Genomic DNA, 25094 nt, shown 5'->3' on the forward strand with positions numbered 1-25094 from the left:
GACTACATTAATTTACAGTTTATCACACAAGTGCTGCTGCTGCTCTGATGTGGGTCATCTCGACTTAGTGGGTGCCACTATACTGAGTAGTTCCTTTAGAATGGAAAACCCAGGAGAATTGTCCAAATTTAATCCTGACACCACTGAAAATGTGAATGAAATAAGTATTAGTGTCAATCATGTTGAGAAACAGCTGAAATTGTTAAAATTGAACAAAGCTGTGGGGCCCAATGGAATCCTTGTCAGATTCTGTACTGAATTTCCAGCTGAGTCAGCCCCCTCTTCTGAATATAATCTATCACAGATCCCTCGAACAACAAACCATGCCCAATTCTTGGAAAAAAGCACAGGTCACACCCATTTACAAGAAGGAAAACAGAAGTGATCCACAAAACTACCATCCGAGATCTTTGACACAGATTTGTTGTAGAATCTTGGAACAAATTGTGAGGTCAAACATAATGAGGTGTCTTGAACAGAATGACCTCCTCAATGCCAACCAGCATGGATTCTGGAAACATCTATCATGTGAAACCCAAGTTGCACTTTTCTTGCATGACATACTGAAAGCTTTCAATCAAAGCAGTCAGGTAGATGCAGTATTTCTATATTTCTGAAAAGTGTTTGACCCAGTACCACATCTATGATTACTCCAAAAGTAGGCTCATATGGGGTATCAAGTGAAATTTGTGACTGGATTGGAGACTTTTTGGTAGGGAGGACACAGCATGTTATCTTAGATGTAGAGTCATCAGATTGAGAAGTAACTAAACGTGTGCCCCATGGAAGTATGTTGGGACCATTGGTGTTCATGTTGTATACTAATGACCTTGCAGACAATATTAATGGTAAAATAAGGCTTTTTGTAAATTATGTACTTATCTATGATGAAGTACTATCTCAAAGAAGCTGCATAAATATTCAGTCAGATCTTGATAAGATGTCAAAGTGGCGCAGTGATTGGCAACTTGCTTTAAATGTTCAGAAATGTAAAATTGTGCACTTCACAAAATGAAGAAACATAGTATCCTATGACTATAATATCATTAAGTCACTGTTGGAATCAGCCAGCTCATACAAATACCTGGGTACAACACTTTGTAAGGATGTGAAATGGAATGGTCTTATACGCTCAGTCATGTGTAAAACAGGTGGTGTACATTAGTTTATTGGTAGAATACTGGGGAAGTGCAATCAGTGTATGAAGGGTTTGCTTACAAATTACCTGTGCGTTCGGTCCTAGGATATTGCTCATGTGTATGAGACCTGTACCAAGTAAGACTAACAGAGGATATTGAATGTATACATAGAAGGGTAGTATGAATGGTCACAGGTTTGTTTGATCTATGGGAGAGTGTCACAGATATACTGAAGAAACTGAACTGGAAGATTCTTCGAGACATATGTAAACTATCTAGAGAAAGTCTATTAACAAAGTTTCAAGAACCAGCTTTAAATGATGACTCTAGGAATATACTACAACCCAGTATGTATTGCGTATTGCTCACGAAGGGATCACGAGGATAAGATTAAAATAATTACTGCATGCACAGAGGTGTTCAGTCATTCTTCCTGTGCTTCATATGTGAAGGGAATGAGAAGAAAACCTAATGACTGGTATCATGGAACATACCCTCTGCCAGGCACTTCACAGTGGTTTGCAGAGTATAGATGTAGATGTAGAAATAATGCAACAGCTTTATGACACACCGACAATAAGTGATATCTCACAAGTTAACTTAAGAACATGTACTGATGTGTAGCTAGTATCACATATCACCATCAGTAGCTGTTGTAGGAAATAACAGTGTGAGCTGCAAAGGACAGAGGAGGGGAGAAATTACGAATGTATAGTAGTAGTCTGTATGGAGCATAGAGTATGTATGGTAAGCACTGCACAATAACATGTGTTGTGTAATTTAACACAGTATTCAGTGAAATGATGATACAATATTTATGCTTATGTTTTAGCCACATCAACAATGTTTTAAAAGGGAATTTACCTGCATCCCCCCACCCCCTAACCCTGCCCTCAGTTGCTGCATCACTTTTGTTGACAAAGAACAACACACACATTGCTTTACAGTAAGGACTAGTCACACAGTTTATCACAAAGATTTAAAGTTCATTTCTGTAAATCATTTCAAACGAGTGCATTTATACTGATAGTATGTTAAAATCATCCCTTCCTTTTTTTCTACAAAGGCATGTACATAATCCCTCCTGGAGCTTGTATCTCTATTTTGTGTTGTTATCTCAAGATAATTTTTGTCTCCAAATAAAAAATAATTCCATATGACTGATATATTATAAAACTGTGGACTTTTGATTATGAAGTAGTAGCTTCAATAATGATTTTGTAGCCAGCTAGTATTCACTCAACTGCTCACAGATATTAATAGTTGATTTTAGTGTTGTGTGAAATACTTTGCCCCTAATGTACTGGCTGTTGATCAACTGCTGTGAATCTTATTGCTTGTCTGTGAAATTGTCATACATCTCGTACACTTCCTAACAAGTTATCTCATCAGCAGTGAACATTTACAGACTTCCGCTGGTAATAATGGAAAAGATTGTCATGTAACTGATATTGTTATCTAGAAGCATTTGACATGAAAATATGTTTTAGGGATGATTGTGAGTGAAGTAAGGAAAACTACTTATAGTTCCAGACTTAAATACTGTTGTCTCTTTGCTTGTGATTATTTCTTAAAGAACATATTCCTCTTCACAGTAACAGATCTCCATATAAATTTTCTGTGCTTCAGTCTGTAATTTTTGAAAATGTAGTAGATGTTCTGCACTGGATTCTTCATGCTAGAGATAATGTTACATTAGTACATGCAGTTGTAAACAAGTCCTCTTATTCCTGATGCTAGTGAGCAAAATAAATTCCTTGACTCTATCTGAATGTGTGTACTCCCTATCAAGGTTTAAATGGCAATTTTGCTGTCTCTTTGGTAGAGAAATCAGTCTCCTATTGAACATTTTTTACTTGTGCCCAAAGTCCTGCAATATTTTAGAAGTTGCAACAGTTTTTGGCCAAACAGTTGTTCAGTGCATTTATTCGGAATTGCGATTTTGTCCTGTTATGTCATTCTCAAGTGACATAATTATGTTGTTACTTCTGAACCTGAGTAACATAATAGGCTGAACTTAACGTTCTGAAAAAATACACTGAATAATAAACAAGATGGGAAATGTCATTTCTAAAACCTTCAAATTTTATCTTCTTACGTAAGGCCATTTTTATAATTTTTCATCCTGGTGATATTTTTCAAATAATATTATTGTTGTTGCTTTTACTATGAATCAGACCTCAGTTATTTAAATTCTCTGACCTACTTAAATATCCATTACTCCATTTGCTACCCATAAAATGTTGTATTCTGTGTCGAGAATCAACTAAACACTCACATGAAATTGACGAGCTACTAATGGAAAACTGTTGTCTACAGGCTCATGCTCAGGGAATCAGTGAGTGAGATGGTGCAACAGTAATGAGAAGTATGGTTCAGATCCTCATCTAGCTATCAAAGTTTAGGTTATCTTAACTGGTTTTAGTAAATCCCAGGATAGTTCCTTTGGAAAAGATCGAACATGACCCCTCCTCTTCCTCAGAATAGCACTTGTTGTTTGCCCTCTGTCTACCTATGAGATGTTTCTCCCTTCATTCTAACTTGAGAAAACATTCCAAATACAGTAAAACTTCATAGAATACTGCAGTCAAGTAATTAAAAAATTTGCAGTTCTGATAAAAAAATAGTTGCTGAACTAAAATCACTCTCCGTTTGTTAACATTATACCTATTTTAAACTTTAGATATTTATTGATAGTCTCCATAGTACAAGGAGAAATAAAATGAACAAAAAGAAATGTTTACATTAATCGTTACCTTCACTTCCATTTTTTGCATGCTGTCTAAGCCATCTGTATGTGGTACCACTATTTTTCATCACCATCACCACTGGTATCATTATCTGGGATGATAGTTTCACCTAAGCTGGTGAAAAAAGAGACAAAGTATTTCTGTGTAAAAGCAGCAATGAAATTTATAATCTTGATCGTTGAAAATATTTGGTTGTTTCTTCCGAATTTGTTGCAGTTTCTGAGGTTGTGGTTCTGGGGGACCCTGAGAATACAGCTGCTTTTTTTCTGACTACATAGCATGTTTCATGTCTCTATTAATGTGAGGATGTGACAATATTCCTTTGTCTCTTGCTTTGAAACCTGTCATCTGTTCACTGCTCTCTCACTGGCTGCATAGAACCTGCAGCTGACACACCGTCTTTTGTTTCCATCATACTTCACAGCTGCATTGCTGCATGAAACACGTATGCACAGCAATGGCTGCTATCTAGACTTCTCTCACCTCCTGCAGAAATGTATACAATAGTTAAGTATTTGTCCAATTTTAAAGTCAATTCTGTTAAAGCTACAAATAGATTCAGGCAAACTGTAGTTTAAAGACAAAAAATAAATCTGCACATGACTTGAATTACACAAGCTTCATCTGTAAACATAAGATGACCCCTATATTCACCTATTACAGACTGTAAAAATGTGCACCTCGGCAGCAGTAGTTTAATCTGCAAATATGACACCCCTGTATTTTTCAAATGAGGAATTCATATATGTAGTTTAAGAAAAAAACAGCTACTGTGGGGTTGGTGGGAGGAACCAACACTGTTCTTCCTTATATACTATTCAGCTGCTTTTATTATCTATTACTTCAAACAAATCATTTCATCTTTATGCAGACAACTACCAGCTGTCTCTATACCGTCAAAATCAGGATATATTTGATTCGAATGTTACAGTTATGCAGAATTTAGATTTGTGAGTCTAAGTATTTGGGTTTACTCTGAGTTTAATTATGTGGGACACCCTATTAATGACTTCTGAATCATAATATAAAACACCATTCTGATTCCTAGAGAAGGATGCATAGTCTGTATGGAAGTGCAGAATTATCTGACTGGGGGCTGAGTGTGCTGTATTTGGTCATATGTGTAGTTTCAAATGGCAATATTCTCATGCTACGATGTATGTCTGCTCTTGTGACTTCTTCTGTTAAATATACTTCTGACGTGCCAGGACATTACTTAAATACATAATTTTTCTTTGCACACGTAATAGCTATCCTCTTGAGTAAAGCTAAAATATCAAGCAAATAGACTAGTAACTCGTAATGTGATATGGTAATTATAGGTTTTTCTCTTAATTCTATAAAATTGTGCTGTATCATTTACCTGAAATGTCAGCATTGTCCTCAGAAACTTCAAATATGTGAATCTTCCCCAGGGAGAAAAAATTTCATGTTCAGATTATACATACCAGTATGGCTATCAAAATCTATAATCAAAAAACAAAGATGATGTGACTTACCAAACAAAAGTGCTGGCAGGTCGATAGACACACAAACATACACACAAAATTCAAGCTTTCTCAACCAACGGTTGCTTCATCAGGAAAGAGGGAAGGAGAGGGAAAGACGAAAGGATGTGGGTTTTAAAGGAGAGGGTAAGGAGTCATTCCAATCCCGGGAGCGGAAAGACTTACTTTAGGTGGAAAAAAGGACAGGTATACACTCGCACACACACTCATATCCAACCGCACATACACAGTGGTGTCTGTGTGTGCGCGAGTGTATACCTGTCCTTTTTTCCCCGTAAGGTAAGTCTTTCCGCTCTCGGGATTGGAATGACTCCTTACCCTCTCCCTTAAGACCCACATCCTTTCGACTTTCCCTCTCCTTCCCTCTGTCCTGATGAAGCAACCGTTGGTTGCGAAAGCTTGAATTTTGTGTGTATGTTTGTGTTTGTTTGTGTGTCTATCGACCTGCCAGTGCTTTCGTTTGGTAAGTCACATCATCTTTGTTTTTAGATATATTTTTCCCACGTATAAATTTGCCGGCCTTAGATAGTAGGATACATTCTTGTCTTCTTGTGCTCTACTGATTGCACATTGTCGTCAACTCCGGTGCACAAAGATAAGAACTCAGGGAATGGAAGACATTTATAACTGAAATTCTTAAAACAGGTTGACTAAAAATTTCATAGGTGGTTGTTCCTAATGGCCACAGCTATTTGGTTTTGTACTAAAACTGTGCTTGTTCTCTTGTGTTCTGATACAGGCATGTTAATGGTGATGTATGAAGTTGTGTGTTTCATTCTGAAAAAGTGTTGAGCAGTTATTAAGCTGTTGACTCATTATTCAGTGAAAACTCTTTTCAGCCATCATATCTGAATGCCTATCTATTTGTACATCTTCAGCAGGAAGAAATAAATAAATAGTACTATGCAAAACTGTTTTAAAGATTTTTCAAGCATGATATATTTTACATCGAACTACTTCAAACTTCACTCTTTGTTGTTATCGAATGCACTCAGAATTATCAAAGAACTGGTCCTATAGTCCAGAGCTAAGCACCATAGTGGCAATTTTATTAAAGCAGCAGGCTAGTAGGACCTGTAAGTATCCATGCCAACAGTTCTGAGGCGGACTTTGTACAATGACGTTAGTACAACTGGGAAGCTTTATTTCAGACTACTAAAAGAGGTTAAAGGACAACTTATGTCAATCAGTTTATTTAAAAAAAACTATTTTAAACGTTAAGACTTTTTAGAAATAAGAATCAACCATTTAAGCATCAAAGCCCCTGGAAACCAGATATATAATGTTACAGTTGAGAAAGCCAAGTGTTGTCTTTAATGAACTCCATCACTTCAGAAATGTGTGTTTTTAGCAGGAGACATTTAGAAACTTATTTGCTCATCCTCTTTCAGGTAATGATTACTTAATCAAGGTTGAGGTCAGGCAATTTGTGTAGCACATAGTAATGAAACAAATTAAGGGAACTATAAATAATTAAAACAATAAAAGAAGAAAAATGCAGTACACATTCCAGATTAATTGACTTGTACGCAGGTATCTGGCATGACATTCTGTTGTGTAAAATTTTCAACTGCAGCAGAATAATTCAGTGACATGTGGTGTCAATGTTGCACTCCCTCCAAAAGTCACTGTTCCATACTATACGTTTCACACATTGGCTAGAAGGTAGTAGTAATGTTCCTCTGTTGTCCATAACAGACATTTTCTTTAGAAGCTTGATTAGAAACTGATTTTGCAGACTCATCAGTTTTTAGCAATTTATCATTAGCAGCAAAAGTTGATCTCACTGAACAATGTCAGCCATGTCTTCTTACTACTAAATCATAATTGTAACAAAAAAAAAAGTGTGAACATACTGGCTATTAGTACTCAATATTGTGGTACAAGAATCAATCATTTCTGTCAGTAATAATTTCTGTGCACAATGTTGCTGAGACATAAGAAAGACTATTATCTTTTAACAATATTGCTTATGATCATACAGTGTGGGCTTTCACGGCTGGTATTGTCTTCACTTAAAACTTCTGGGCTGATAGGCCATGGCCGATGTATAAAACTCTCCCCTGACATTTCGTCTCCGACTGCGGGAGACAAAACGTCAGGGGAGAGTTTTATACATCGACCACGGCCTATCAATCCGGAATTTTTACATGAAGAATATTACTTATACAAATAACAGCAGATTATGTTTTAACTTTGCGATCAAGGTAAAACTAAAACACAAAAAATTAGTGAATTACAATATTTTACAGATTATTTTAGCATTTCTTTCTTGACAGGTAAGTGGTGGGGACGGACGGATATCCAGCCAGTAATTGCTTTACATGGATATGAGGATAATGCTGGGACTTTTGATCCTTTAGTTCCTCATTTAAATGTGGATGGACTTTTGGCTATTGACTTTCCTGGACATGGACATTCATCTCATTTTCCAGTTGGAAAATTTTATCAGTTTGTGGATGCTGTGTTAGCACTACGTTTGATTACAAGGCATTTCAAATGGAAAAAGGTATCACTCATTGGACACTCTTTTGGCAGTGCAACAAGTTTTGCGTATGCTGCAACTTACCCTGAAGAAGTAGACAAATATGTTAGTCTTGATTGTGCCAGGACAATGATGGCTGAGATACCAGATGTTGATGTTAAATCTTATCAGTTTGCTGACTGGATCATATCTGTCGAAGAAAAAATGCAAGAAAGTAAACCCCCCAGTTACACTTATGAGGAAATACTGAAACGGATTTATGAAGGTAGTCGAGAATCTCCAACAATTGACTCGTGTAAAATACTGCTTGAGAGGGGAGCAATTCGTGTGCCTCATGGTGATGAGCACAGGTATTACTTCTCACGTGATCCACGGTTGAGGACTCATGTTTGGGGCCGTCTCTCATTTGATGCTCTTATTGGCTTAGCTCAGAATGTGAAATGCTCCAACCTTAGCATAAGAGGTAATCAAGGTTTCATTGGTGGTATATATGAGGAAGTGTATATGAAGACACTAGAGATGATGAAGAAGAATGGCAGCATAGTGGATCATTACAATGTGGATGGCACTCATCATCTTCATCTAAATAATCCAGAGAGGATATCACATCTCATCAACAAGTTCCTGTTATCATGACCATAGTCATGTTTACTACACTAAGATTAATTGTATAAACTAAAGGGAAAAAAAGAAAAGAAAAGAGGCATGGCAGATGGTTGTAAATTAAACTGGAATGGTAGTGTTTGTTATTAACAGATTGTTTAATCTGGTCTTCTGCAGGGAAAAAACTCACTAGTCATACATAGTATGTATGTATAAGTTTTAATGAAATGTTAGTGAGTACTTGCTGGATGCCCACAGAGACTTCTGTACAGCCTTATATTTTTAGCCTCTTGTTTAACTGTGGTGTTCTGTAGATCTGATTTATGTTTGGTCCATATGAAATGTTTCAGATCAATGCTTAAAAAATAATCTTCCTACGCTCTAGCGCTCAAGAACATTCTTTTTCCCTATGTAGTATGTAGTAGCAGAATGCAACACACAAACTTGTTTCATGAGGACTCATTGTCTTCTTCCATTGATATATGTAAAAATGCTTTGCGTAAATAGACCATAAATTTAGGCATTAATAGGATTTTTGTGTGTTTTCTCTGTCACTGAAATTATATTAATGGTTCAAGAAAAACTGCAAGGAAGATATCATCAGTTATCATGTCTGTGACAAAATTGATTAATTCTAGCTTTGCAATTGATGTTTTCAGAACAAAGTATTTTTGTTTTTGATCCAATATATATAGTTATGTAGAATCAAGAGTTGCATAAACATGATCATGAAGTTGAAGCTGATTGACATAGGTGAATCTGAGTCAAATGTGGTACATTATTTACCAACTAAAGCAAACTCTCAAACTGTTGTGAGCTGTTTTGACATTGTACACACTGAATCTTGATGTTACATTAGTACACACAATTGTAATAAAGTCCTTTTTTCCCTTCTAAAGCTAGTGAGCAGAATAAATTCCTTCTTCCACCTGAGTAAGTGTAGTGTACTTTGTACTATGGTTTAAATGACAAATTTGCTGTCTCTTTGGTAGCAAAATTAGTCTCCTATTGAACATCTTTAAAAGGATTTTCACATAATGGCATGTATCAGATCAAAGAATGAATAACGGTGCCTCCAGCGTATTTACCATGTGACGGACTACGTACAGGCTTGATTTATGCATTGTACCCAATGGTCTGTGCTACAAAGACCTGCAAGGTTATTCGGTGTTATGCTTTTAACATATGATGTGAGCACATACTTGCTTTGATTTATTTTACTATTTATGATGAGGGTAGTGTATTTTTTGGCCATTTCTCTAATCGTGGTACCCAAAACCCACCTACCAACACTATACTGGTCAATCTGAAGATACCTTGTATTAGGCAAAACACACATCTTGGTTAAATAATGTAAGTAAATCAAATCTGCAACAAATACTGCTGTTTTCACCACTTTCCCTTCCCCCCTCCCCCATAGTCGTGCAACATTTTAGAAAGAACATTATTACCGATCTAGAATATTATCCAAAGTGTTTATTCAGTAATGATTTTGGCCTATTATACCATTCTCAAGTGACAGCAATAACAACATAATTATGTATACTATTGTTGAATACTTGTCCAAGTTTGAAGTCATGTCAATTCGGAGTTCAAATGGATTCAGCCAAAATGCGGTTTAACTGAGGCCAAGGTACATGTTATTCATTCCCACAGTTGGAAATACAAAATTTGCTGTCTGCACTTCACTCCCCTCCCCACATTCACTCATATTCTCATCCAAGCTGGTGTCACTGTTCCTCCTCCAACCTTTCTGAATTCTTCAACGTAAGATTAGATTAGATAAAATTCTGTTTTCATTCCATAGACCCAAAAAAATGGGATGATTTTTGTGGGTGTGGAACATGTCAGAAAGGATAACATAAAAAACATAAAATGTTTGAATATGATACTTACCACCCTGGTCATTTGTCAGGAGATTGTCAAAATAGTACATTACAGTAAACTGGAACAGTTAATGTTTACAGAATTAATACACTGTCAGAATGAAACATAGTTATGCACTTTTAATAAGTTTATCACATAAATCTGCACATGATCTCAGTTGTCAAAGCTTCAACTGTAAGTGTAAGATGACCCCTATATTAAATTATCAAACAGTGTAAAAATGTTGACCTATGAATGTAAAATTATTCTATATTTTTTCAAATGATGAATCTGGGAAAGAACCTGGTATAATGGAGTAAATACGGTACTTGTGATTACTTTTTCTTTAGTAGAAAGACAGCTACTTTGGAAAAAAAATGTCACTGATCCTCCTCCTTATTTCTCAGCTACTGTTATTATTTAATACTCCGAACGACCCATTTTATCTTTATACAAACCACTATTAGTTGTCTATATGCTGCTAAAATTGGGATATATTTTATTCAAGTATTAGGGAGGCAGAATGTACATGCCTGAATTCATGTATTCATGTATATTATAGAATGATTGGTTAATCAGATGCTCTTTTACTTTATGATTAAATATTTGAGGATTTTCAATTTCTTGCCTGGTGTCTGCTGACAACCTGTTATTGACTTTAGTACAATAATATAAAACCCTGTTCTGTACCCTAGATAAGGATACATAGTTCATATGGATGTACAGAATAACCTGACTGGAGACTGAGTGTGCTGTATTGGTCTTTCATGCATATTAGTTAACAAAATGCATATGATACAAACCATATCTGCCCTTCATTTGAAGAATATTTAACAGAAAAAGTCATGATCAGTCATCCAACTGGTACTGAGTTACAATGATAATCGCCAGGCCATTATTTAAACAAATAATTTTTCCTCATACTCATAACGTCTATCCACCTTAAGTAAAGTTGTAATATTAAGCAGGTAGATTAGTAACTCGTAATATGATTTGGTCATTATAGGATTTTTCTGATGGTTCTATAAAATAATGCTGTATCATTGATCTAAAACTTCAGCATTGTACTCAGAAACATTCTAACATATAGATTGTGATAGGAAAGGAAAAAATCACAGTCTAATTCTACACATGTCTAACAAAATCTCTAGTCTTACATGTCCTGCCTCTTCTTTTGAGAAAACCAATCAATTTGCTAGCCTTAAATAGCTGTGCACTATTTTTAACAATAATGGAAATTCCTGGAGGGGAAAATGCATAAAATAACGGAAAGCCAACCACTCACTTTTAGCAGACCGATGTGGGAGTACAGAAATACACAACAGAGAGCAGTGTTCACACTAGCTTTCGAGCTCTAGGTTTTCTCTAGTAAAAGTACACACACACACACACACACACACACACACACTCCTACGGTTGTGATAGACTGATTATTGACTACCAATTATAGGGAACAGTTGTCTGGACAGATGGACGGATGGAGGGGTAGCTAAGGCACACAAAGTGGGGGGGGGGGGGGGGCGCACCTAGAGGGATAGTGTGATGCAGGTCTTTTGACAGATGACGGCTGCACAACAAGTGAAAGAGAGTTCAAAGTGTAGAGCATATAAGTAATTAAGGGAGGGGAGGAAAGGAGGGGAATTTGGCAATGAAGAGGGAGACAGGGAGGGAGGGGAGAAAGGGACAGTGGGAGGGAGGGGGGAGAGGGAGGGAGAGAGAGAGAGAGAGAGAGAGAGAGAGAGAGAGAGAGAGAGTGTGTGTGTGTGTGTGTGTGCGCGCGCGCGCGCGCGCTTGGAGGAGGGGAAGTGTTAGTAGATGATCTGGGGAGGGAGGGGGGGGGGCAACACTGGTGTGAACAAAAGAGAGAAGGGAAAGCATAAAGGTGAAGCGGTGTGAAACAGGTTAGTGGAGATTTAGGTCTAGAGGATTGAGGCAGTGGAGGATATGCTGGAAAGACAGTTCCTTCCTGCATACTTCATAGAAAGGAGTATCCAAAGGGCCATGTAGTGAAGCAGCTGTTGAAGTCATTTGTGTAGTGGAGTGCAGCATGTTCAGCAACTGGATTGTCAAGTTTGTGATTTGCCACAGTTTGGATGTGTGCATTCATGCACATAGACAGAGGTTAGTTGTCACGCCCACGTATAATACTGTACAGTGATTGTAGCAGAGCTGATGTATAATATGGCTGCTTTCACACATGGTCCTGCCTTTGTTGGATAGGAGATGCCTGTAACTAGACTGTGGTTGGATGAGTTGGATAGGATACCATCTGTCAGTAATGGCTCTGGTAAGATTACTGGTACATTGCAGCATTCCTACTTTCCATTGGAGATGGGGCATTTGCAGATGGCGAAGCTTTAAGAAAGATACTTTTTGAGATGGAACAACAACTGTCAAATTGAAAGTACTTTGGTGAACAGAGGTATTTGAAAAGCCTTCTGAGAAGTGGAGATCTACATCTATGAAGATGAAGATGGTTCTTTGAGTTGAGAAGTACCAGATGAAGCAGATATGGGAGAAGTTGTTGAGGTTATGGAGGAAAGAGCAAAGGTTGTCACTGCTATGATTCCAGATCATCAAAATGTCATCACTGAATCTCAACCAGACAAGGGGTTTTAGGTGTTTACTTGATAGGAAGGATTCCTCCAGATGGGAATAAGTTCACATAGGACGGTGCCATGTGAATACCCAAGGCAGTAACATAGTTTTGGCTTTCAAAAGTGAAATAACTGTGGGTCAGAATGTGTTTGGCTGGAGGATTAGGAAAGAGGTGGTGGGTTTGGTATCAGGAGGATGTTGGGAAGGGTTGTGTTCCTTGGCTGCATGGGCATAGGGAATGTTGGTGTTGAAGAATGTCACATCCAAGGTGACCGACAAGGGATCTGGTGGTAATGGGATAGGAACTGCAGAAAGTCGATGAAGGAAGTGAGCAGCATCTGAAACGTAGGAAAATGTTCTCATGGAAATATGCCTTTGGGTGGTTGTGTGTGTGTAAGTGTGTACTTTTACTAGAGAAACAGCAAGAGCTGTTTTCTGTTGAATGTTTCTGAGCACTATGAGTGAGTGGTTGCCTATCCCTTATTTCACATGTTCCTGACAACCATCATGCATCAAGATAAGAAATCCTAGAAGCAAAGATATTCATAACTGAAGTTTTGAAAATAGGTTGACAAAAAATTTCATAGGTGATGGTTCCTAATTGCTGCAGTTATTTGGATTTGTAATACAATTGTGCTTGTTCTGTCGTGTTATGATACAGGTATGTTAATAGTGATGTATGAAGCTATGTACTTTGTTCTGAAGAAGTGTTGAGCAACAATTAGGAGTCTGGAGTTTTATCTGAGTAATTCTGTCCATATACATATAGTCCAGAGCTAAGCACCAGAGTGAGATATTTTATTAATGCAGCGTGCTAGTAGGACCTGTAGGTATTAATGTCAATAGGTCTATGACAGACTTTTGTGCAGTGACTCTTCCATGATTCAAGTGAGGATGTTTAAACAATGTGAATGGTTTTCTTCAGACTACTAAAAGAAACCAAAGAACATTTCATATACATCAGATTACATTCTGAAAACCTCTTTTAAGCATTAAGACTGTCTGCAAATAAGAAACAACCATTGAACATAAAAGCCTCTGGAAATAAAATACATAATATTACAGTTAAGACAACCAACTGCATGTTCCAATTTATTAGCAGGAGGCATTCAGAAACTGATTAGCTCATCCTTGTTCAGGTAATGATTACTTAACTAAGATCGAGGTCAGATAATTTGTGTTGTACAAAGTACAGGAAAAAAATAAAAGGAACTATAAATAATTAAAATAAATAAATAAAAAAGTAAGAGAAGAAAATATTCAGTACACATTCCTGTTTCATTGACTTGTATATAGGTATCTGACAGATCACTCTGTTGGATATTTCCCAGTTGGCTACAACTCTGTTCTTCAGCAAAATAATTCAGTGATATGCGGTGTCGATGTTACGTTTTCTCCAGTAAGTCACTATTCAATGCTATACATTTAACACTTGACCAGAAGCTAGTAATTGTGTTTTTCGTTGACTACAACAGATACTTTCTTTAGAAGCTTGATTTGCACATGATTTTGCAGATTGATCACTTTTTAGCAATTTATTATTAGCATCCAAAATCAATCTCAGTGAGAATTTCAGCAGTATCTTTTTTTACTATTAAATCTTATTTTCATAACACAAAGTGGGAACACACTTGCTGTTAATCCCTGATTATATTATTATGGTACAAGAAGCAATCATTTCTGTGCACAATGTTGCTGAGACATTACATAGGCTATTGTATTTTCACAATATTATTCATGTAATAACAACAGATTGTGTTTTTACTCCCCTGTCATGGTAAAATTGCAACACAAACCATTAGTAAGTTACAATATTTTACAGACTACTTCAGTATTTCTTTTTTGACAGGTAAGTGGTGGGGACGGACGGATATCCAGCCAGTAATTGCTTTGCATGGATATGAGGATAATGCTGGGACTTTTGATCCTTTAGTTCCTCATTTAAATGTGGATGGACTTTTGGCTATTGACTTTCCTGGACATGGACATTCATCCCATTTCCCAGTTGGAAAATTTTATCAGTTTGTGGATGCTGTGTTAACACTACGTCTGATTACAAGGCATTTCAAGTGGAATAAGGTATCACTCATTGGACACTCTTTTGGCAGTGCGACAAGTTTAGCATATGCTGCAACATATCCTGAAGAAGTAGACAAATATGTTAGCATTGAATGTGCCAGGACAATGATGGCTGTGAGGCCAGTAGTAGATGTTAAAGCTTATCAGTTTGCTGACTGGATCATATCTGTCGAAGACAAAATGGAAAAAAATAAGCCCCCAAGTTACACTTATGAGGAAATACTGAAACGTCTTTATGAAGGTAGTGAAAAATCGCCAACAATAGACTCGTGTAAAATATTGCTTCGGAGGGGAGCAATTCGTGTGCCTCATGGTGATGAAGACAGGTATTATTTCTCACGGGACCCACGGCTGAGGATCCATGTCTGGGGCCGTCTCTCATTTGATGCTATTGTTAGCTTAGCTCAGAATGTGAAATGCTCCAACCTTAGCATAAGAGGTAATCAAGGTTCTATTGTTGGTATACATGAGGAAGTGTACATGAAGACTGTAGAGATGATGAAGAAGAATGGCAGCAGAGTGGATCATTATAATGTGGATGGCACTCATCATCTGCATCTAAATAACCCAGAGAGGATATCACATCTCATTAACAAGTTCCTGTTATCGTGACAATAGTTGTATGTACTGAACTAAGGTAAAGATACAGACTGGAAAGAAAAGTGGCGTGACAGAGACAGGATTATGGATTTGGTTGTATAATCAAATGAATTGGTAATGCTTTTTATTAATGGCTTATTTAAGCTGGGTCTTCTGTTGGGGAAAACACACTAATCATACAATAATTTGTTTTCCTAATACGGGGCCACAGTCATAATATATTTACTTAAAGTCAGTACCGCCATTAGACTGTTGTTTATTTACAGTGTTCCATTTACACTTACACAATCATGATTTCGGCTGCGAAGTGCCATTATCAAGTGTTTTAAGTGTTATAAATTGCCTAAGATGGCATACTGTCATAGTGTATTTTAATACAACTGTATGCCATCTTAGGCAATTTATAACACTTAAAACACTTGATAATGGCACTTTGAAGCTGAAATCATTATTATGTAAGTGTAAATGTAACACTGTAAATAAACAACAGTATAATGGTGGTACTGACTTTAAAGAAACACTAGTCATACTTAGAATGTGCGTATGTATCAATTTTAATGAATACTCACTGGAAGCCTGCTGGAAACTTCTCTACAGCCTTATAGTTTTACCCTCTAGTTTAACTGTGTTATTCCATAGATCTCATTCATAATGTCTGGTCCATATGAAAAGTTTCACATCACTACTTAAGAAATCTTCCTGTGTTCTAACCCTCACAAAGATTCTTCTTCTCTAATAGACACACATATAGCACATTGTGATCCTCCATATGCTGTGTAGCAGCAGAATGCAACACACAAACTTGTCTGTTGTGGTCTCCTCCTACTCATCCTCGGATCTATGTAAAAATGTTAATGTATAGAGAGCACATACTTTGTCATTATTAGCTTTTTTATGTATCTGATTCATGTATTGCTTCTGTCACTGAAATTATATTAATGGTCCAAATAATACTATGAGATAGATATCACCGGTCATCATGTCTTTGATAAAAACCGATTTATCCTATTGTTTCGTAGAGTAACAGCAGTTCCATAAGATGTTTTGGATTAAAGTATTTTTGTTTTTTATATATAGTGTATTCTATGTTGTTCTGAAGAATTGAAAGTTGCACAAACATAATCTTAAAGTTGAAGCAGATTGACATAGGTGGATTTTAATCAAATGTGGTACATTATTCAGTTATTAAAGCAAACTTTCAAACTGTTGTGACTGTTTTTACATTATACTCACTGAATACTGATTCTATCCTTGTCTTAAGTTCTATATAAAAATGTATATATTATACTTTTACCAATCTTTTAATGGAAACTAGCAATCATGTAACTAAATATCAATGAAACATATGTCATTGAATCACAGTTCAAAAATAACCCTGTACCATTTCCAGTTTTATTTATACTTTTCAGCAAGTTCATTATTATATTCACTATAATTCTGAAGAGGAAAGCTGTGTTCATGTGGCTTTAAATTTTATTGCCTTCGTTTATTATGTAATTTGAATACAGATCTCTCTATCTTGGTGTTTTAGCCAATTCAAAAATATTAATTTACATTAGTAGAGCAGTCAAGTATACACACTGACAGTGTATGGGGGCAGCAGAATGAGTAGTAGGATCCGGGTCATGCAATATGGCATCACTGTTGCCCCTGCACAAAACAAGTATGCACAAACTGCTTTGAGGAAGGACAGTCATTTGTAATTCTGGCCTTGTGAACCTCAGAGCATTGAGACATGTTTGTTTTGAGTCTCTCATCACAGTTCACTTCTCTTTCATCACCATCTGCATCTTATGTAAATGAGAATAGTTCAGGACAATGAAGGACACAATGGACCACTGATCGAGTGTAAGAGGCATGTCAAGCACTCATCTGAAGCTCACCATTCTGCTGCCACTCATGCATTGGCACTAACAATGTCAGATTGTTTCCTGCAGCACATTATCTGTGATATCCTCTGCTTGCACACAAATTGCAGGTTGTATGGAAACTAAACTAACAAATTAAAGTTGTAATGAACCTTGGCCTTGTGCTTCTTGGAACAGGTACTGTGTGCCACATAATAAAGGTAATCTTTGCATGGATAACCATGCACTGTGAATGTGGTACGATATAGCTTAGGGTTGACCATTTTAAACACTGCATTTGATTCCAACAGGACAAGGCAATGCCTCAGCAGTCCCTGAATGTCTTGCAGAATCATTTTCCTGTTCGATTGGTTTCTAGGTTTGAAGACATTCAATGGCCACCACAGTAGCAAGATTTGGCTGCCTCTGGCTTCTTCTTGTGGGTATACTCAAAGAATTAAATTTATGCTACACAGACTCATACCATGGTTGAACTCAAGGAAAGGGTATATACAGCTGTGGAGGAAATCCCATTAAACATGCTGAAGTGGGTGCTTGAAGCTTTCATTTGCCAGCTAGAGGATTGCATGGAACAGGATGGTGACCATATGAAAGGTGTTATAATCAGAATCAAGTAAATGGTATATATGATATATAAGGGCATGTTGTTTTCAATATGTGTTTCAAAATATTTATCAACTTGTTTCACATTTTTGTCCTTTTTATATCCTACTATTAACTCTGCCAGAGGCTGTATCACGCAAGTTTCATTCTGTGTATTTTAGTGCCTTGTCCTTGTCATCTGCAAATGAGGAAGCAGCCCACATTCATTACACTGACATCTAGACTGACTTCTGTGACAAATCACTCAGAATTAATTAGCCAGCATCAAATTTTCACCCTGCAGCAGAATGTACCATGTTGTGAAAATTCCTGCCATTAAAACTACGCCAAACCAGGTCTTGAACACCGACCCTTGTTTTTCTTGGTCTGTGATCCTACTGACTGAGCTATCCAGATGTAATCTGGAGGCAACTTCTGGTATAAAATTTTAGTCTGTCTGGAAATTTAAAGAAATTGCACACATTTTGTGACTTGGAAACTTTACAATAAATATATTTTATTGCACAGTCATGGAGAAGTTTTGTCATCTAACAGGGCAACAGATTTTCTGATGATTAGTAATGTCACAATTATTGATGATCACGTCTATACAGATGAACAATTGCTATATGGGACACAGTTTTAAAAGTCACTTTGCTCATTAAGAAATTGTTATCTAGTGCATTGTCTTCTAATTTCAAGTTGAAGAACCACTTCTCAACTGCCAGACAGACTCTTTAACCAAGGAATATTTTTCAGTTGAACAGGCGAGATAATATTTTTGTGTACTTTACTACCATAAAATGCCATAGTAGCAGTTAAAAAAAAAAGATTAAAGCCACTGGTTTAATATATATCTCAAAACAATTAAAACTATTTGCTTATACATAAGCAAAAGGTAGGGACTTTTTGGTGCTGTTTCTGCTGAAGCAGAAATGGTGGAAGGTCACAACTATAATCAACAGCAAATTGTATAGGTATAAATTACAAATCTCATCCCATCTGAAGACAATCCCCAGCACATATGAAATGGTCAGCCAAAATATGACCCAGTCTTTTTAACTATAACATATTTGTAATTGTTGAGACTTCCATGGCCAAACTTAAACATACTGCTTTGAGGCACCTGCATCAGGTTTTTTTTTTTTTTTTTTGGCAGATTTTTCTCTCAGGATGAGTGAGTGGCATTCTCAAAGATTTATCCTCAATTGCAAATGGTTCATCCCATTCTTTGAGAAAGTCAGCCAGTCATCTTGGTGAAAATTCAGATCATCATCAGTCAGCCAAAGAACTCAAAACAAATACCTCCAGGCTACATGTCATTAACTTATTTATCTTAAATACTGGAAACCTTTTAAGGATTAGCTGAGTAGGTTAGTTTTCTTATGCAAATTTAACAATGGATAATGTAAGATACATTTTTAAAGCCTGGTTGTGGCATTGTGATTGTGTATTGATAATGACAAAATTAATATTTGGGCAGAAGTTACTTTAAGGTACAAACACTACCCAGCTGGACCAGCAGCGTCTGGCACTTATGGTTTCTTTCACCAATGAATTTAAAATGACTACCCTTTCTAGTTGAGAAATGCCTCCTTTCACACACTTGGCTAAAAGGTGTGTGTGAACTTTCTCTCTAAGAGAGTGTAAAGAAAGATTAGCCAACATCTGTTCACAGACCATTGTCATTCATTAGAGATGATGGAATACTCACAAACTCTGTCAAACAGAAGTGGGAAGGAAGCTGCCTGTGACATTTTTGAAGGAATTATCCGAGCATTTGCCCAAAAAGATCTTAATTTGGGTGGACTTAAGGAAACTCGCACTCTGCTCCTCCATACTTGGCAAAATTAAATGAAGCATTCCTTGTTATTACTGGAAAAACACGTAAAGTGTCATTTTCTACATAAGAAATTCATATTAAAAAACTTTGTTTAATAAAAAGAAGACTGTTTTCTCTTCTTCAAACAGATCACAGATTAAGGCTACTGTAACACACGCTGGGAATTGTTCCTGTTATCCAATCTTTCAGGTACTGGAAAATGTGTGCACACATGATTTCTCTGTAGAATCCAAGCATAGATGATTTGTTCAGTGCCATAAAATTACTAAAGTCTGTTTTTTTTTTTTTTTAATTTCTCAGCCATAAAACATCTTGCAGCTGTAAGAAATGTTTGCTGAGCTTTGCTAAATAGTGCATTCAGGGCAAATACCCTAATGATGGAGGTTCTATACATTTTTAATTTTGTCATAATATTGTTATATAGCAACTGTTGCAGTTCTTACAAAGAGTTGAATCTCTGAGAATTAATCTGGTATGAAAGTTACGTTAATTAGGAAAGATAATATCTGATCAGGATCAACACATACCAAAGATATTACAAAACATCCATAATAATAATAATAATAATAATAATAATAATAATAATAATTGGAATTAATAATGATAATAATAATTGACAATAACAATAGTTAACATTAATAATAATGATAATAGTAACAGTAAAAGGGCATTACGAATGATACAGATTGGTTTAGCAGATCTGAACAGGCATTTAGTATTATGGAAGAGGAAGGGGTAAAGAAGATACTGAAATGACTGTACAGTGGCTGTTAGTAAAGAAAATAAGTTAAATAGAGAACTCTGCCAACAAAGGGGAGGGAAAAATTATGGGGGATGGTGGACTGACAAGAGGGAGTTGCAGACTAGCTTATGGGAGAGATGGGTATCGTGATACAAGGTTGTCCATTAACTGTCTTTTGATGTCTGGAAGGAGTTTAATTTCTCTGTTTTTTTTTTTGAGGAATATTGAACTAAATTTGGGTTCCTGGTACAGAAAATGATTTAGAGAACATCACAGTCTTATGTGATGGTATAGAGAGAATTTTACTTATTTGAGAATAAGTATTTCTGCTGTGCTATTCAAACAGCAAAGTAAGAGTCGAAGAAAAATAATTGGGAAAGCAATGATTAAGAAGACAATACAGCAAACAGAGAGTATCATAGCCTCTATGCTCATCAGCATGCAGCCATGATAATTGTTCATGGGCAGGAGCGATAGGTCAAAGTAGCACACCTCTTTGCATACAAGCATTCATCGCCAGTTCTAGTGTGCATGAGCTTTTGTTCGAAAGTCCTTGGAGAATAACATCTCAATAGTCAAGTACGGGTAGTATTAGTGATTCTATTGCCTTCTTTTTAAGCTCAAAATGAAATACTTTTTTATATTTTGGTAGTGAATGAAGTGACACTGACAATTTTTTGCAGTCCTGTTTAAGTGATTGTCCGGAATTGACATAAAGTTTTTTGCAGAAGAATAAAAGATTATTTCTGTGCTTGTGAGATTTAAGGGTGGAAGAGATTCTTAGAACTGCATTGCAATGAGTCTTTTTGTGAGAAATTAAGATTGCTTGCATTTTAGATGGGTTATGTTTCAAACATATGTTCTGTGCCCACTCAAAGAAGATACGTAAATCAGCATTTATGTGCTGGATGGTTGTGCACAAGTTTTTGATCATGCATTTAGATATAACTAAAAGAATCACCATAGAGGTGATATTTGCAGTGCGGAGAATAGCTGACACATCATTAAGATATAATAATAAGAAAAGTAATGGGCCCAGTACTGATCCTTACTACATCCCTCCATTGTGACCATATACAGTACACACTGTTGGCAGGATGCAAAGGATGATTGGTACAATTGCACAGCACTTGAAGAAAAATTTTAACTTGTGAGTTTAACACGTAGAATATCAAAGTCAACAGTGTCGAAAGTTTTGCTGAAATCCAAAAAATACACACTAGTCACCTGTTGTTTATCCATAGCTTGTTTCACATCGACAGTCATTTTTACAAGCTTGATCATCATGCTGCAGTTTTGCTGCAAACCTGACTGGTATTCATCTAAAAGGTTATTTGATGTTGAACATTTTGTAAGCTGTTTGTGGACTATGCATTCTAAAGACTTCGATAATACTGATAGAATGCAAATGCCCTGTAGATGGTTTGTCAGATCCCTTCTTGGGTAATGGTTTTATGAGTCCCTTCGCCCAGGATGTTAGTTGTCAGAATGGTTGAAAATGCCAGTTACTTTAGGCAGTAAAAGACAGAAAATTTTTTGTTTGTACCAACCATTGATTCTTTAAAGCAAGTTGACTGTTTGTGCCCTTATGTGTTTGTCAAGTAAAGATGTTGGCATGTCACAGTAGTTATTTAGATCCTCAATAGAAACCAGTGGTTGAGCTGCTGATTTAGATTTGCATGTTCCTATACCTCTTTAGACTTTTCCACAGGATGCTACGTCTGTGAAAGTTATCTGTTAGCGAGTGCCACCTGAGTTTTGCATTCCCACAGAGTGACTCATTTGGTTGTGTAGTTGCTTGTAAGTGGGATGGTTATCAGAGGTCAGGTGCCTGTTTCAGGTGTACAGTCATGCATTAGTGTTGACAAAACACCAAATGTCGTTTTGAAATGGAACATTTTTCTCAAAAAAAAAAAAAAAAAAAAAAAAACACAGAAGTACGGCAATACCACAACACCGTCACAGACAGCCATTACACACAACTGAAAAACCAAAGAACAAAACTCTGATGACCTGTGAGAGACAAGAGATTATTAATACACTTACATATAATACCATTGAAAATGCTAATACTTTCACAATTACATATTTGAGGTAAGTGGCAGGTAGGCTTAAACTAATTACTGGGGGCCCAGATTGAGAAATTTTAGATGGAAATGGAACATTTTTCTCAAAAAACCACAGAAGTACGGCAATACCACAACACCGTCACAGACAGCCGTTACACACAACTGAAAAACCAAAGAACAAAACTCTGATGACCTGTGAGAGACAAGAGATCATTAATACACATATAGATAATACCATTGAAAATGCTAATACTTTCACAATTACATATTTGAGGTAAGTGGCAGGTAGGCTTAAACTACCTACTGGAGACCCAGATTGAGCAATTTTAGATGGTAGCCTAGAGAACACAAGAAAGTAAGCCAAGAAGTGCAAAAAAGAGCCTCATCTGCCAGTGAATACGAGATGTGTTCAAAAAATTCCGGAACTTTGTCCACAAAATTTTTTCCACTCTTACCTTTTATTTATTGTAGGTGGTCAAATACAGGGAGTGAAAGGCTATTTACAATTTGTACAGAAACCAGATGGCAGTTATACAAGTCGAGGGGCATGAAAGGGAAGCTGTGGTTGAGAAGGGAGTGGTACAGGGTTGTAGCCTTTCCCCTATGTTATTCAGTCTGTATATTGAGCAAGCAGTAAAGGAAACAAAAGAAAAATTTAGAGTAGGAATTAAAATCCATGGAGAAGAAATAAAAACTTTGAGGATTGCCTTTGTCATTGTAATTCTCTCAGAGACAACAAAGGATTTTGAAGAGCAGTTGAACGGAATGGGCAGATGAACATCAACAAGGGTAAAATGAGGAGAAAGGAATGCAGTCGAATTAAATCAGGTGATGCTCAGGGAATTAGATTAGGAAGTGGCACACTTAAAGTAGTAAATGAGTTTTGCTATTTGGGGAGCAAAATAACTGATGATGGTCGAAGTAGAAAGGATATAAAATGTAGACGCTATGGCAAGGAAAGCATTTCTGAAGAAGAGAAATTTGTTAACATAAAGTGTAGATTTAAGTGTTAGGAAGTCCTTTCTGAAAGTAATTGTGTGGAGTGTATCCATGTATGGAAGTGAAAAATGGATGATAAATAGTTTGGACAAGAAGAGGATAGAAGCTTTTGAAATGTGGTTCTACAGAAGAATGCTGAAGATTAGATGGATAGATCACATAACTAATGAAGAGATACTGAATAGAATTGGGGAGAAGAGGAATTTGTGGCACAACTTGACTAGAAGAAGGGATCGATTAATAGGACACATTCTGAGGCATCAAGGGATCACCAATTTAGTACTAGAGGGAAGCGTGGAGGGTAAAAATTGTAGAGGGAGACCAAGAATTAATACACTAAGCAGTTTCAGAAGGATGTAGGTTACAGTAGTTCGGAGATGAAGAGGCTTGCACAGGATAGAGTAGCATAGAGAGCTGCATCAAAACAAGTCTCTGGACTGAAGACTACATCACACAGTGGTCTCCTTCAAAGTACTCTCCTCCACAATTGATGTACCACTCCCATCGCTGTTTCTACTTCCGGAAACAGTCTTAGTACGTCTCTTGCTGGATTGTGTGAAGCGCTGTCTGCAAATTTTAGTTTATCTTGTCTATCATTGTAAATCTTTTTCCTTTCAATGGGGTTTTAAATTTTGGAAATAAACCAGTCCACATGGGCCATGTCTGGAAAGTAGAGGATGAAGCAGAACGGTAATTTCATTTTTTGTGCCCCAACAGGGATGAATGGGCAGGTGCATTATCATGATGCCAGAGCCATGAACTGTCTCACCTCATTTCAGGTCATTTCCTTCTCACATTTTCTCACAGGTGTTGCAACATGTCCCGATAGTACCATCAATTAACAGCATGAATTCGTGATGAACTAATCCTTCAAAGTCAAAGAAAACTATAAGCATGGCTTCGACATTTGACCTGACCTGCTGAGGTTTTTTTGATCTTGGAGAACCTTTCCTGACCCACTGTGAAGATTGAACGCAAGTCTCAACATCATAACCATAGACGTATGTCTCATCACTGGTTATGGTTCTCTTACGGAACACCTCATTCTCATTTGTGCGATCCAAAAGCTCTTCACAGATTGTGAGGTGAAGGCCTTTCTGGTCTGGACTCATGAGCTGTGGGATGAACTTGGTAGCAACACAATCCAGGATGCTGTTTCAGGATTTCATGATGATCCAGTTGAAATGTTACATTCTTCTGCAATCTCTCGGATAATCAGTCTTTGATGGGCATGCACAATTTCGTTGATGTTCCTGACATTAGCATCATCGGTGAGCATTGAAGGGCACCCTGAACTAGGGTCAACTTCAGTTTCCATCTGGCCATTTTTAAACCATGTGAACTATTCGTAACACTGAGTAAG

General features: G+C 36.8%; 1 protein-coding gene across 3 annotated transcripts in view; it reads left to right on the forward strand.

The window, feature by feature from the left end:
* LOC126253024 (probable serine hydrolase) overlaps positions 1 to 25094 on the forward strand; it is a 72153-nt gene that overhangs the window by 38317 nt on the left and 8742 nt on the right. Inside the window, exon 3 of one of the 3 annotated variants that reach the window (XM_049954086.1) lies at positions 7677 to 9407. The exons of 1 other annotated variant lie outside the window; for it this stretch is intronic. In XM_049954086.1, coding sequence (XP_049810043.1) covers positions 7677 to 8518 — 842 coding nt within the window. In that variant the 3' untranslated portion in view covers positions 8519 to 9407. Of the gene's footprint in view, positions 1 to 7676; positions 9408 to 14798; positions 15987 to 25094 lie in introns of those variants that run through there. One more of the 3 variants, XM_049954085.1, reaches the window with a different exon arrangement.

This window comes from Schistocerca nitens, chromosome 4 (genome assembly GCF_023898315.1).
Source record: "Schistocerca nitens isolate TAMUIC-IGC-003100 chromosome 4, iqSchNite1.1, whole genome shotgun sequence".
Taxonomy (NCBI): domain Eukaryota; kingdom Metazoa; phylum Arthropoda; class Insecta; order Orthoptera; family Acrididae; genus Schistocerca; species Schistocerca nitens.